Source organism: Monodelphis domestica, chromosome 1, assembly GCF_027887165.1.
Source record: "Monodelphis domestica isolate mMonDom1 chromosome 1, mMonDom1.pri, whole genome shotgun sequence".
Taxonomy (NCBI): Eukaryota; Metazoa; Chordata; class Mammalia; order Didelphimorphia; family Didelphidae; genus Monodelphis; species Monodelphis domestica.
This window is the reverse complement of record NC_077227.1, coordinates 268404797-268417427: the sequence shown is the minus strand read 5'-3', so window position 1 is coordinate 268417427 and position 12631 is coordinate 268404797. Positions and strand designations below refer to the sequence as shown.

The following is a 12631-nucleotide window of genomic DNA, read 5'->3' as shown; positions in this document are numbered from 1 at the left end:
CAGTTCCTTGGCTCTCTCTCTAGAGGTGGATAGCAATTTTTCCATCATGAATCTTTTTTATTGTCTTGGATCATTGTATTGATCAGAGTAGCCAAGTCTTTCATGATTGATAATTACAATATTGCTTTACAGTGAACAATGACCTTCCTGTTCTTCTCATTTTAGTTCATATAGGTGTTGCCACAGCATATTTTCCCCTACACCCACCCTTACTTATAACAAAAAGAATTCCATCTTACTATTACAAAAGGAGTCCATCACAATTATAGGCTATTATTCATCCCCCTCCTATTCTCCTTCACTCAAGTCAGTTTGCTCAGGAAGTGATGCAAAACAATAGGATTATATCTTTAAGACTTGGCAAATGAATTGTTAAACTTTTGGTGACTAGTTGCCTGTTCTTAGCAATCATGTTGTTCAGTTGTGTCTGACTTGTCATGATCCCATTTTGAGGGTTTCTTGGCAAAAACCAAACCAAACACCAACAATAACCCAAAATGAGCAATGGTGGTTTCCTTCTGTCTCATTTTATAGATAAAGAACTTTAGTTTTAACAGGGGCTAAGTGACTTTTCCAGAGTTACACAGGTAATATGTATCTAAAACTAGATTTGAATTCAGATCCTCCTGACTCCAAGCTGGCCACTCTATTTATTAAATTGTGCCATCTAGCTACCCTCTAGGAATCCTAGACTCCTTACTCACTTTTCTATAGGTACTAAATTTCCCCCCATTTTTTAATAAATATATTCTATACATCTTTTTGAATAGTTAACTCTTAATTATGAGAGAGAAAGGGGGGGGGAGAGAGGGAGAGAGAGAGAGAGAGAGAGAGAGAGAGAGAGAGAGAGAGAGAGAGAGAGAGAGAGAGAGAGAGAGAGAGAGAGAGAACGAACACTAAGCAGGAATCTTTTTTTTTTCCCTACATCGATAATTTTTCACAACTACTCTTCACCTCCCATTTTTAGAGTTGTCTGAGAGGTTAAGTAAACTGCCCAAAGTCATAAAGTCAATTATGTGTCAGAAGATTCAAATCTAAGACTTCCTGACTTTGAGGCCAGTCATCTATCCACTAAATCATCCTCTTTCTCTCTGGGGCTAAGGGCAGAAGACAAATGAACAAAAATTCATTGATAATCCTAATTCTGGCCATTTATTTCAGCCCCATCTACCAAATATTTTAGCAAAGCAGAAAAGTTGGTACTGGGGTAGCTAGGTAACACAGTAAATAAGAGTGGCAGCCCTAGAGTTAAAGTAATATTTCCATTTTATAAAAGGGGGAAGGGGAGAAAACTATGGTAAAGAGGCATGTCTGTGGTCTTGTAGTTAGTAATTATTAGATGCCTCCTGATGCTGAGTTTGGGACTCTACATTTTAAGCCACATTGCATTATGACAAGCTAGAAGAGTCCCAGGGGACAAAAAATGGTTCTAATTAGATTTCATCATTAGAGTTTGGATAAGGAATTTATTTCATCAAAACTTCTTTCATCTCCTTTATAGGCCACATTGAATCAGCAGCTCAGATGCAAAGGACAGAATGTACTGTTCTTACACAGACTTTAGGGTTTTAGTTTACTTCAGTACTATTCCCATGAAAGCCTTTCACTAAAACAGAGATGAAATTGCAACAGAACAGGGCCATAAAAGCAAGATGATCTCCAAACTGACCCTTCTACAGAATGACCTAGAAGAAATTACAGAAATGCCTTATGTGCTCATTCCATGATGCCTGTGGCTACTGGGGCCAAAAGAAAAATATTTCACCAAATGAGATCATCACCTTTTGTTACTTAATTGAACAAAAAATAAAGATAATTTGGGGGTTATCCATACAATCTCCCCTTTCTCCTTTCAACACATTCCCCTAATGTTATAAGAAAATAAACAAAAAGTTTATTGTGGCATTTTATTTATAATTAGATGATAGGGAGAAGGACTGGTGCTGTGATTTAATCAGTGTGGGGAGCTCCCCAACAGGAACTTCCTTTACCAATGTAGGTCAACTTTTTTTTTTTTTGGCATGTTCTGGAGTATTACCTAGATCCCTGAGAAGTTAAACAATTTATCCAAGGTCACAAAATCAGTCTGTATCAGAAGTGAGACTTGGATCCAGGTCCTCTTGGTTCTGAGGTCAGTTCTTTATCCATGATACCACATGCTGTCTTTCTTAATTAGATAAGCATCTTCAAAAAGCTAACCTATTTTAAATAGCATGGTTTTATCCTTTCCTAAGATCTCCAGACTGAAGTGATTTCTTTTGCCTTCTAATTCCTATATTTTTAATTTTTATTTTAAAAATATATTTAGTGGGTTTTTTCCAACTACATACAAAAACAAATTTTAACATTTGTATTTTAAGTAATAGGAATTGAAGAGAAATCCAATTAGATCTCAGGCCACAGTTTCGTTCCAGATTTCTTTCCACAATTCCACACTGCTTTGCAAAAAGCTTGCTCTGACTCACCCTCCAGTCCTTCTATATAAATGTACTCTTTAAAAAAAAATCCATACTTTCTATCTTAGAATGGGTACTAAGTATGGGTTCCAAGGCAGAAAAGTGGTTAGGGCTAAACAATCTGGGGTTAAGTGACTTGCTCAGGGTCCCACAAATAGGAAGTATCTGAGGTCACATTTCTTTCTCCCATCTCTAGGTCTGGCTCTCAGCCACCACCTGCCCTTAAACATATACCCTTTATTTCATTGCCAGATAAAAAGGAATAGAACCCCAAATAGAAAATGGCTTAGGAATCTAACCAAGAAATACTCACGGCTTCCACAGCTTTCAAACCACTCCTCAAGGTGTTTATTTCTTTGTCCAGCTCAGTCAGGCTGTTTTAAATAGCAATACTTTAGTATGGAATACATTCATAAACAATAACATTCAATGTTCAGCCTTTTCAGTTTACTTTTCTTAATTTCCTTCTGTTTTAAGATTTATTTTTTCAGAAAAACCACTGGCAATCAAATAAAGTCTGGAAGTAACTCAATATTTGCTCTTCTTAAACCATTTTTGATATATATATATATATTTTAACAACCAGCAGGAATACTTTTGGATTAAAAAATCATGTATTAGACATAATCCCTATCCATATTATATCTAAAAGGGAGGCAAAAGACTAATTTATGCAAGCCACTCCATACTTAATGACAACCATGACCACATCTGGTCCTCTTCACATATCTAGGCAAAATGGGTCATTTATATTCTGTACCCCCAAAGCTTGAATATTGCTACTGTTCAAGAATTATAAATGCTACTATTTTAAATCACAACTAAAGTGAAATCCACAGAATTTTCATAAGTTTTGTATATAAACCAATTTTTTTGGACCTCTTGCCTACTGTTTTTGAGTCACCAGGATTAGAGTTTTTAGTATATTACATACTAAATAATTTATCCACAAGTTTGCTTTTTTCATGTCTCTATTCCATTTTTTGCTGTTTTACATTTAAAAACATTACCTGATAATAATTACTTGATAAATAGAAACACAAAATACAGCTTTTATATACTTTATTTTGTGAATTGATGCCTTTTTTAGCATGGGGGAGATAGGGAAGGAGAGAGATACCTGGGGATTTTAATGTAACAAAAAAAAATAAACTACAATAAAAACATTACTTAACAGAGAGCCAGTCTTGAAGCCAAATTCTGTTACAAATATTGACTATAAAACTCTACAAAAGTTGAAACTTCTGTATGCTCCCCCAGGTGACTCTCTATGACTACAAGTTATAGAAAAGGTATATAGACTGGCTTTGGTAAAGAATTTCCTTGCTTAGGAGTTCTCTACATCAATGATATCAAAGATTTAGACAACCCCCCCAAAAACATTTTATTTCTTGTTCTATCATTTTTCAGTCACATGCTACTCTGTTTCCTGGTTAGAGTTTTCTTGGCAGAGATATTGGAGTGGTTTGCTTTCTCCAGCTAATTTTACAGATGAAGAAATTGAGGTAAGCAGAGTTAAGTAACTTGCCTGGGGAGTGGGGGTTTGGGGTCACACTGCTAATAAATGTCTAAGACCAGATTTAAATTTGGGTAGAGCCCAATGCTCTATCCACTTCATCACCAAGCTGCCCAAATATTACACACTCAGAGAAGAAAATTATTTTACTCAGTATGTCAAAAATTATAGCTCACTTGTAAAGGAGATAAACACATGGTGACAATTTAATATAGAAGTATAATAAATTATAGCTATATTATATACAGAAGTAAATAAAAAAGCCCTAAAGCAAAAGATGAAGGTTTCAAGGAAGAAAATAAAGAATAGCCAATTCTGTGAATTTTCTGAAACTCTTTGCTATAAAAGTTGTTTTTCTTCAGTGTATATGCCCTTCTATCTTTTCTTTTTTCAGTTTTATTGCTACTTATCTCTAGAGTTTGTGTTGGTTTACAGGGAGGCATGGATGGTCATAAAAAACTAACCTTAAACATAGACCCTCTATTTACTTAACCTCTGATGCACTTCTGTAGGAGGATGCATAGGTCTGCTTTATTTTTCCATAATGTCCTATCTCCTCTGAGGCATGTCTTGACCTCCTTTTCCATGCAGCAGACTTAGCAGCTACACGGTGCCAAACAGAGTAATTTGTGCTACATTGTATGAGTGCCAAATATAAAAGTCTCAAAACCATCAAGCCTATTTGAGCAGAAGGGGCACAGCTTAGTCAATGTTTACAAAATGGCCTCAGGAAAGCAAATAGGAGGGACTTCAATAGGCAAAGCCAGTGATTGCTGAGAGTGTAAATATTTTACAAGTGGTGTGCAAAACTAGAGAAAAACAGTCATACCACTCCTGCTGAATGAGCCTGGCACTTACTTCACTTTTGCTGCTTGTGGAATATCACGTAATTCCTCATTCAGATTGAGTACCTTGGGATATTTCTTTTCCACAATAGTTATGAGATAGTGCAATAGGGTAATGTTCCTAGAATTAGAACAAGGAGAAAGTGTTAGGAATGATCGATAAGCACCTTTGACTTCACATAATTTAACTATCTTTAATAGATCACATATGAACATAATATTCTATATATTTCATATTTTGTGTAAATACAATATATATATTTATTTTATATATAACATAAATACATACTAAAAAACCACTTTAGATGGGGTGTCACAAAAGTCATGCGCAGTTTTAAGCTTTTAGAGGTTTTAAGAACTCTATAAATTCCACTCATTTTTTATTTTTTGAATTGAAAAATTTTATTTAATTCTACTGTTTTATAATGTGCACAATTATGCTTCTCTATCCAATAAACTTCTTGTGTTGTCTGAGCAGGGTTGATGAGAAAGGCAGGATGTCACAAAGGGAGCTCTGGTTATAACACTGTATATGTAATGTCATGGAAACTCTGTGACGTGGTTCAAATAATTCCTGAACTCGTTTTTCAGCTCCAAGACATTTCAATTGGATATGTAAGCATCTTCCATACTAACAGCTTGAGAAGTAACACAGCCTAGTGGATAGGTTACTGGATTGTGTGTTCAAATCCCACCTCAGACACTTACTAGGGGTGTGATGCTGGGCAAGTCACTTAACCCTGTTTGCCTCAGTTGCCTCATCTATATGATGATGGAGTTAGATTGAGTAGCCTCTGGGGTGTCTGCTGACTTTAAATCCATGATTCTATAAAGCTTATGCATATTAAAAAGATGATATGCTAGGTCAGGCACTTTATAGTGCTGTAAGAATTTAACTATACATTAAATTTCACTTTAGTTGTAATTCATCTGTGCGCCTGTTTGAATGACAACTAGCACCAGTCAGTTAGTTGCACAATGGTAGTGGTGGGCAGATGTTTAGATACTACTGGGTGATCATGAGCAAATCTTGACATCTCTAAGCTTCAGTTTTCTTAACTGTATAATGGGATAATATTCACAGTCTATCACGGTGTTTTGAGGTCTAAATGAGATGTAAAATGAAAATTTTACACTGAAAATTGAAGTGCTAAATAAATGCCAATGACTTTATTATTATAAGGGTTCTCTCTCTCTCTCTCTCTCTCTCTCTCTCTCTCTCTCTCTCTCTCTCTCTCTCCTCCCTCCCTCTCTCCTTTTTATAACAACCAGCTCAGATGGAATGTATTCTGATTTATGCTAGAAGCCAGAGTGTGATTATATGATGACTGCTTGATCCTGTAATTCTGACTGCCCCAGCCTTTCTTCACTCCACTTTTTTTGGGAGGAGTCCCAATAATCAGAGCAAAACAGATCAGCAAAGGATAATTAATATGTATGAGACACTTGGCTCCCCTGGCCAGATAGGCACCTAGTAAAGCACTTTGGATTTAATTTGAATTTTCTTATTTCAAAGCCCAAACACATTTGCTAATAACAAAAAGGAATGGAGTAAATAGTTACTTTACATATTTTCATCACAATTTTTGATGAAGGAGGGGTATATGTCTATAAACCTTGATTACATAAAATGTGGCCTACTTATTCACTTCAATTTCTATACAAATATAGGCTCATCCATCTAAACATTGATTCTTGAAGACTGGCAACAGAAGAAAAGTGAACAACAGATTGCCATAAATGTACAAAGAACGGAATAAGGGCATGCTTTAGTTAAGTTGCCTGGTAACCTGATTCTTTTCAAAGCTTTCTTTCACACAGCACAGTGACTATATCCACTGAGTACTGACTCCTACCTCTATCATAAACTTTAGGAGGCCACAAAAAGAGCAAAACATAAAGATTTGTTTTAACAGAATATTTTAAGCAAGCAAATACTACATAAATCTTGCTTTAGTCTCACCTTGACATCTCACAGCACCATATTTCATCTTTCTGCTATGTGCATATCATACTATATATTACAATCACTGGTACATATGTATTAATTTGCCCTCCCAGACTGCTACTTCACTGAGGGGAGAGAGAAAACCCATCTAATTTTCCTTTTCATTTTCCTCAAAACTTCCATCTCTCCAGACTGCCTATTCTTCACACCCTGTTATCCTACTTTATAAGTAGAAGATCCTTATTACAAATTTATGGAATAAAGGAATGGGCCCCCTAAACTAAGGAAAGATAGCATGGAATGGATGCCACTGCATAAAAGTGAGTTATCAGCAATATTGGACAATGGCCAACTGTGAAAACTTGGCTACTCTCAGCAATGCAGTGATCTGGGATGATCCTGAGATGGTTACTAAGATATATAGCAACTGTCTCTTCTGGAAAGATTTCCAGCTACTGGAGTTGACGGTCGTATACTCCATGCCATTAGAGCACATGGAGAAGAGTGCAAATATCTTAAAACCAAGTCTAATTTGGAAGAGAGACTGTGTTTCTCACAAGTCTGTTTAATTCAATAAGCACTTGGCATCCACTAGCTCAGGCCACTTAGGTGTCAAGAAAATGCATCCTCCTGGGTTCAAATCTGACCTCAGACACTTACTAGTTCTGTGACCCAGGACGAGTCACTCACACGTATTTGCCTCCGCTGTAAATGAGCTGGAGAAGAAAAATGGCAAACAACTCCAGTATCTTTGCCTAGAAAGTTCCAAATGGGGTCAAAAAGAGTTGGACATGATTGAAAAGACTGAATGATGACAAAAATCTATTAGGTACAAGACACTAGAAATACAAAGCATAATATATCCTTGTCACCAAAGAATTACAAAGTCACAGTTACAAAGGCAGAGATATGACCATCAAAAGTGCGTTAAGAGTAAGTCTATGTGGAACTCATTATTTTTAAAAACAAAAATGAACTTTTTAATTAAATGTAGATGCTACTATACTGATTTTGACAAACTAAAAATCACCTTGAAGTTTGGGGGTATCAAAGAACAATTCTAGCTCAGGGGATCTAGAATCAGTCAAATGACCATTACCTGTTAGACATTAAAAACATTCTTCAAATCCTGGTGTATGTAATAGGAGCCTGCTTGTCTGAAGTATAATGCTATTCATTCTACATTATGACTTAAAATACAAGGGACTTGGGATAATAAACTGCATACTAATTTGTAAAATGCATTATATATCAGTTATTTCAGAGATTTGCTAACCCCAAAATTGAAAAGAACCTTTTCTTTTCTGTAGAAAAGCCACTGGAGCCAACATACCCATGTTAATTTTTCTGTTTCTTTCCATTGAAATACCACATGGTACCCTTTCCTTATAGATTCTTTTAAGGCCCACAATAAAGAATGATGGCATTTATAGCAATCAGCTCATAGAAAGTAGCTGTTCAGGTTTTTAGAAAAAATAATTTAAAAATCCTTTATTAGTAAAGAATCAATGATTCAGAAAATTTTATAATGAATTGTTGGATATAGTCTATTCTAATAAACACTTATTTACCATATTCAAGGAACTTCACTAGGATTTGGGGAAACAAAGACAAAACACCAAATCTTAATCCCTATTCTTAAGGTCACTTACAACTATACAATTCTATTGAGATATGATATATATTATATATATATGTATATATATTTTTATCTGCAGATAAATATATACACAATAATTTAAAAAGGAAGAAAGTACCAACAACTAGGGGCATGTGGAAGGTAGCCCTACTTTTGTAGATGAGCCTTTCAGGAAGCTAGGGCTTATGATAGGCAGAAGTGAAGAGGTAGTGCATTTCAGGCACAGAGAATAGTTTGTTCAAAGGACTGGAGGTGGCAGATGGATCACTGAGCTGGAAGGGCTCTGGAAGCAATTTCTTTCAACTTCATTTTTCAGATGAGGAAACTGAGGCCTACAGAGGTTAAATGACTCATCAAAAGACATAGAGGTTGAGTAGCAGAGTTGGGCTTAGAACTCAGAGGTCTTTGTATTCCAAACTCAGTGCTCCTTCCACTGTACTATGTAGAAAATGAAATCTCCTATAATAGTATACTGTAAATATAGTATATAGATATCCTACCAATAAGTATTTATCAAGAACACAACCACCAGGAAAGGACTTTTCACATGTTTTCTGTTACTCCTGATGGTATCATGAAAAGATTATGTAATAAAATATTTGAATATTGTTTAAAATTTTTTTAAATCCCAGGAGTTAGCAGTATATTAGTTTCCTATTCAATCCTAGAGGTCAACCTCTCAAGATTCTAAAAACAAGCTTCTCCATCATATGATAGAAGAATTAAACTATCAGCTCCAAATGGGAACTATTAGGGACTTTGTATGATAGTAGGAAGTGATCAATTTTATTTTTAAGAAATGTCTGTCCTTCATATATATTCACATGTACATATATGGCTTCAAAAGAATAATCACCAGCTGCTGCCTTTATGACTAGATATAAGCAAAAGGAGTTCATCAAATGTAGGTTAAAAGACTAGTCAAATGTCCCAGTTCCATTATCATAATTATTAACATCCATCATGCCACAGAGAGACTCATTAATTGATGTCAATGAGATTGCCAAATATTTTTATGAGAATAGTTGGTTACTAACTCCATGAGGGGAGAGATAAATGAATGTGCTTCACTGAAGTTCCTGCACTTGGGCAAGACTCCTAAACCAAAATTTATAGATTGTCAAAAGAGTGCCGAGTATCATTAGAGTCCTATGGCAGAAGGAAGAGGAAGGGAGATATAAGAAAGGTGAAGCCATGGACCCAGTCCTAAAGCATCTCACAAACCCAGTTGAGGTTAAATAACATGCTCATTGGGGGCAGAGGGGGAGAATTTCTACACAATAATTAAAGTAATATAGTATAGGCATTGTTCATAAGGGCTGAGAGGATGCCAAGAGCATGGTCAAGTGAAAATGAAGTTTTCCTGAGGGAAGTGAGTTTTGAGTCAGGGTTTGCAACCAGGGAAGGAATGATGAGTGATATTCTGGACTGGGGAAAACTCAAACTCATTATGGGTCTGTGGCAGTCGTAAGCAGATTCTGAAGACACAGTGAATGTGTCAGAAGGATGTGTGAGTTAGTGTTAAGCCTGAAACACCAGGGAGAATTTGTTTTGGAGAAATTAGGCAACAGAGAGTGACTGAAGATCTTTGAGAACAAGAAAATAAAATAATGAAAAGAGTATTTCAGGAGAGAATATTCTACATAAAACAGGAAGAATAGAGAATTAAGAGCCAGAAGGCAAGGATTCTTTGTAGAAACTCATACACAATGTCAAGAAAATCTATATCAATGTGGTAACCATAAACAAGTTGTAAAACTGAAAGCAATGTGTTTAATTTAGTGGTAAACTGGGGGTAAAAGGTAGGGAGAGATTAAGCATAGGAAGGAGTCAAGGGCTTTGCTCCTGGAAAAAAAAAAGGAATCGTGTAAAATTAGGAACTGGGAATTGTTGAGAGGTGGTAGTAGTAAGGGGGACACATTTAGGTGGGAAGCTCAGTTTCTGTCACATAGAGTTTAAAAATGTCTCTGTAGAACTGACTCAGAGCTAGTGATATTGAACTAAATATAAGATGAGAGATGTCATGGCTATAGATTGAGAGTTGGGAATCATCTGCTTGTAAGTGGTAATTAAAACCATATGAACAGATGAGTTTAGAGAAAGTAGTAAGCTTGGAAAATAACAATTAGGTTAAAGGGTGAAGAAAAGCCAGACGGAAAAAAATGTTGGTGATAAAAGGAAAAGAATATAGGATCATGGAGGAGGAGGATGACCAAAAAAGGGTATGATGGTAAAAAACCTTGAACAAAATGTCAGAAAGTACTTACTTGTCAATGCTAGATTTTGTATCAGCGATCTTATTGAGGCTGGAGAGCTTGAATCCAAATGCATTGCCTCTCTGGCCTTTATTCATGTAATTTCCAAATGCCAGGACTACTTCTAACAATTGCCGCAAAGCCGTGCTTTTCAGCACCTCCTCTGAACCAATTCGAATAGCTTAAAAACAAAATACAAACTATGTAGTTTCAGTGCTCTCTCATTGTCCATATAAACAACCAAAGGTTGTTTTTTGTTTTGTTTTCAATCTAGACTATTATTGACTATTTTGGGGCATTTTTAAAAGCCAGTAGCAAAATGTGATGGGAGTAAAGGAAAGGAGATGACTGAAATCCTCTGTCAGTGCTGTTAAAGACAACACTGGAAATGCTCCAAAATTTCACATGGGTCTCCTACCCTAAACACTTAAAAATATGTATATTTTTAAAATTTCCCCCTTATTATATGTAAAAGCAATTTTTAAACTTTTTTTACCCTAAATTCTGAAAAATAAATGGAAGAATAACACTTACAGAGGTGGAGTCTTCTTTTTTGAAATTTATTAATAGTTTTCCCATCCTTCTGAATCAAATAATATTATCCCCATCCTAATGATGAAACTGGAAGCTTTGTCTCACATGACACTACTAGGTGTCAGGACTGAGAATGTCCAGAAGATTTTCAATTTCAAGCTTCCCTTTTACAGCTACACTATACGCAGGTGTCTTACACATATTTTATTTAAATTTTTATATAAAACTTATTTTTAAAATTATGCATAGATTTTCTTTGTCCACTAGCATTATGGAGACCACAATACCGTCCCTTAGATAAAACACAGGAACAGAATCCTGCTGACATAGCTCATTCCATAGTTTCATACATATGGTGGATCAAATCATGTCTTTTATGGCTTTCCCCCAAGCTCTCCAAAAAGCATACAAAGAGGCTACAACACTGTTGATTCATAGGGTGGATGCTAGTTCTGTCTCCTAGTGCCATCACAAAAAATCTTCTATTGTCTTTGCAAATAAGTCTATACGTGGTAGAAAAAGTCACAAGGTTTGTATCACTTTTACTGTTAATCAGTGAGTTCATGTTGAGTATTCACACTTAAAATGTGACACAAAATACCTGATTGCTAGGAAACTGATAATCACCATTGTTTGTTGCTAGGTCAGGCCCATTCATTTACCTTCAACTTTAGGTTTAACTTCAGCTACACGCTCTGCAAACTTCTTTTTGAAGTATAAGGATTGTAACCTTTGTTGATAATGATTTATTCTGTAAAAGCAAACACAGGCTAATTAACATTCATCTGATACGGGTGCAAGAATGTGGACAGGGAGAAAGCAGGGAAGGGTTGCCACCAGATGTCTACAATGGCTCTCAAGCACAGGTGCCAAAAGCAATTTGCCAAGTTTGCTTTGGGAGGATGTTTTTGGGGCTGGGGGAAATGGTACGCAAATCCCTCTGACCCAACATGACCGAGAACAGTAAATGGTCTTTGGAAGATATGTTGGCCATTGTCAACAAAGTCATTCTTACAAGAGGTTAGAAAGTGTTTGACATTTCTTTTACACACAGAGGGAACAAAAATGAATAATGCACTTTTGTAGTAAGATGGAAAAAAATTTAGAAATTTGTGAAAATAATCTGTTGTTTAATGCCACATAGGGTTTAGGTCTTGGCAAAACCATTTAGTGTCTTTAATAAACTCTCATTACATCTGCTTCTCCACACTTAGAATTCCATTAGCTGGGGTTATGTCTTAAATATACAGGGCTTCTCATTCTCTCTTCCCCCTTTGTAAAAATATGGTTGAAAAATTAATCTGTGCTAATGAGGTATCCTGGAAAGCCATTCAACACAATAATTTGTGTCCAGAGGGCTCCCATAGAAAACTTTGGTTGTCTATATTAGAGAACATTTAATGGGATTGATTTCAGGCCTAAGAGGAGCACAACATAT

The 12631-nt window shown here is 35.8% G+C and overlaps 1 protein-coding gene across 6 annotated transcripts in view; it reads right to left on the bottom strand.

Annotated features, from left to right (window-relative positions):
* Nucleotides 1–12631, bottom strand: part of DAAM1 (dishevelled associated activator of morphogenesis 1) — a 232987-nt gene that overhangs the window by 11345 nt on the left and 209011 nt on the right. For all 6 annotated transcript variants that reach the window (XM_007472963.3, XM_056810827.1, XM_007472959.3 and 3 more), the window contains 4 exons: nucleotides 11856–11944; nucleotides 10672–10840; nucleotides 4831–4938; nucleotides 2770–2830 (listed from right to left, as the gene is read on the bottom strand). In XM_007472963.3, coding sequence (XP_007473025.1) covers nucleotides 2770–2830; nucleotides 4831–4938; nucleotides 10672–10840; nucleotides 11856–11944 — 427 coding nt within the window. The remainder of the gene's footprint in view (nucleotides 1–2769; nucleotides 2831–4830; nucleotides 4939–10671; nucleotides 10841–11855; nucleotides 11945–12631) is intronic.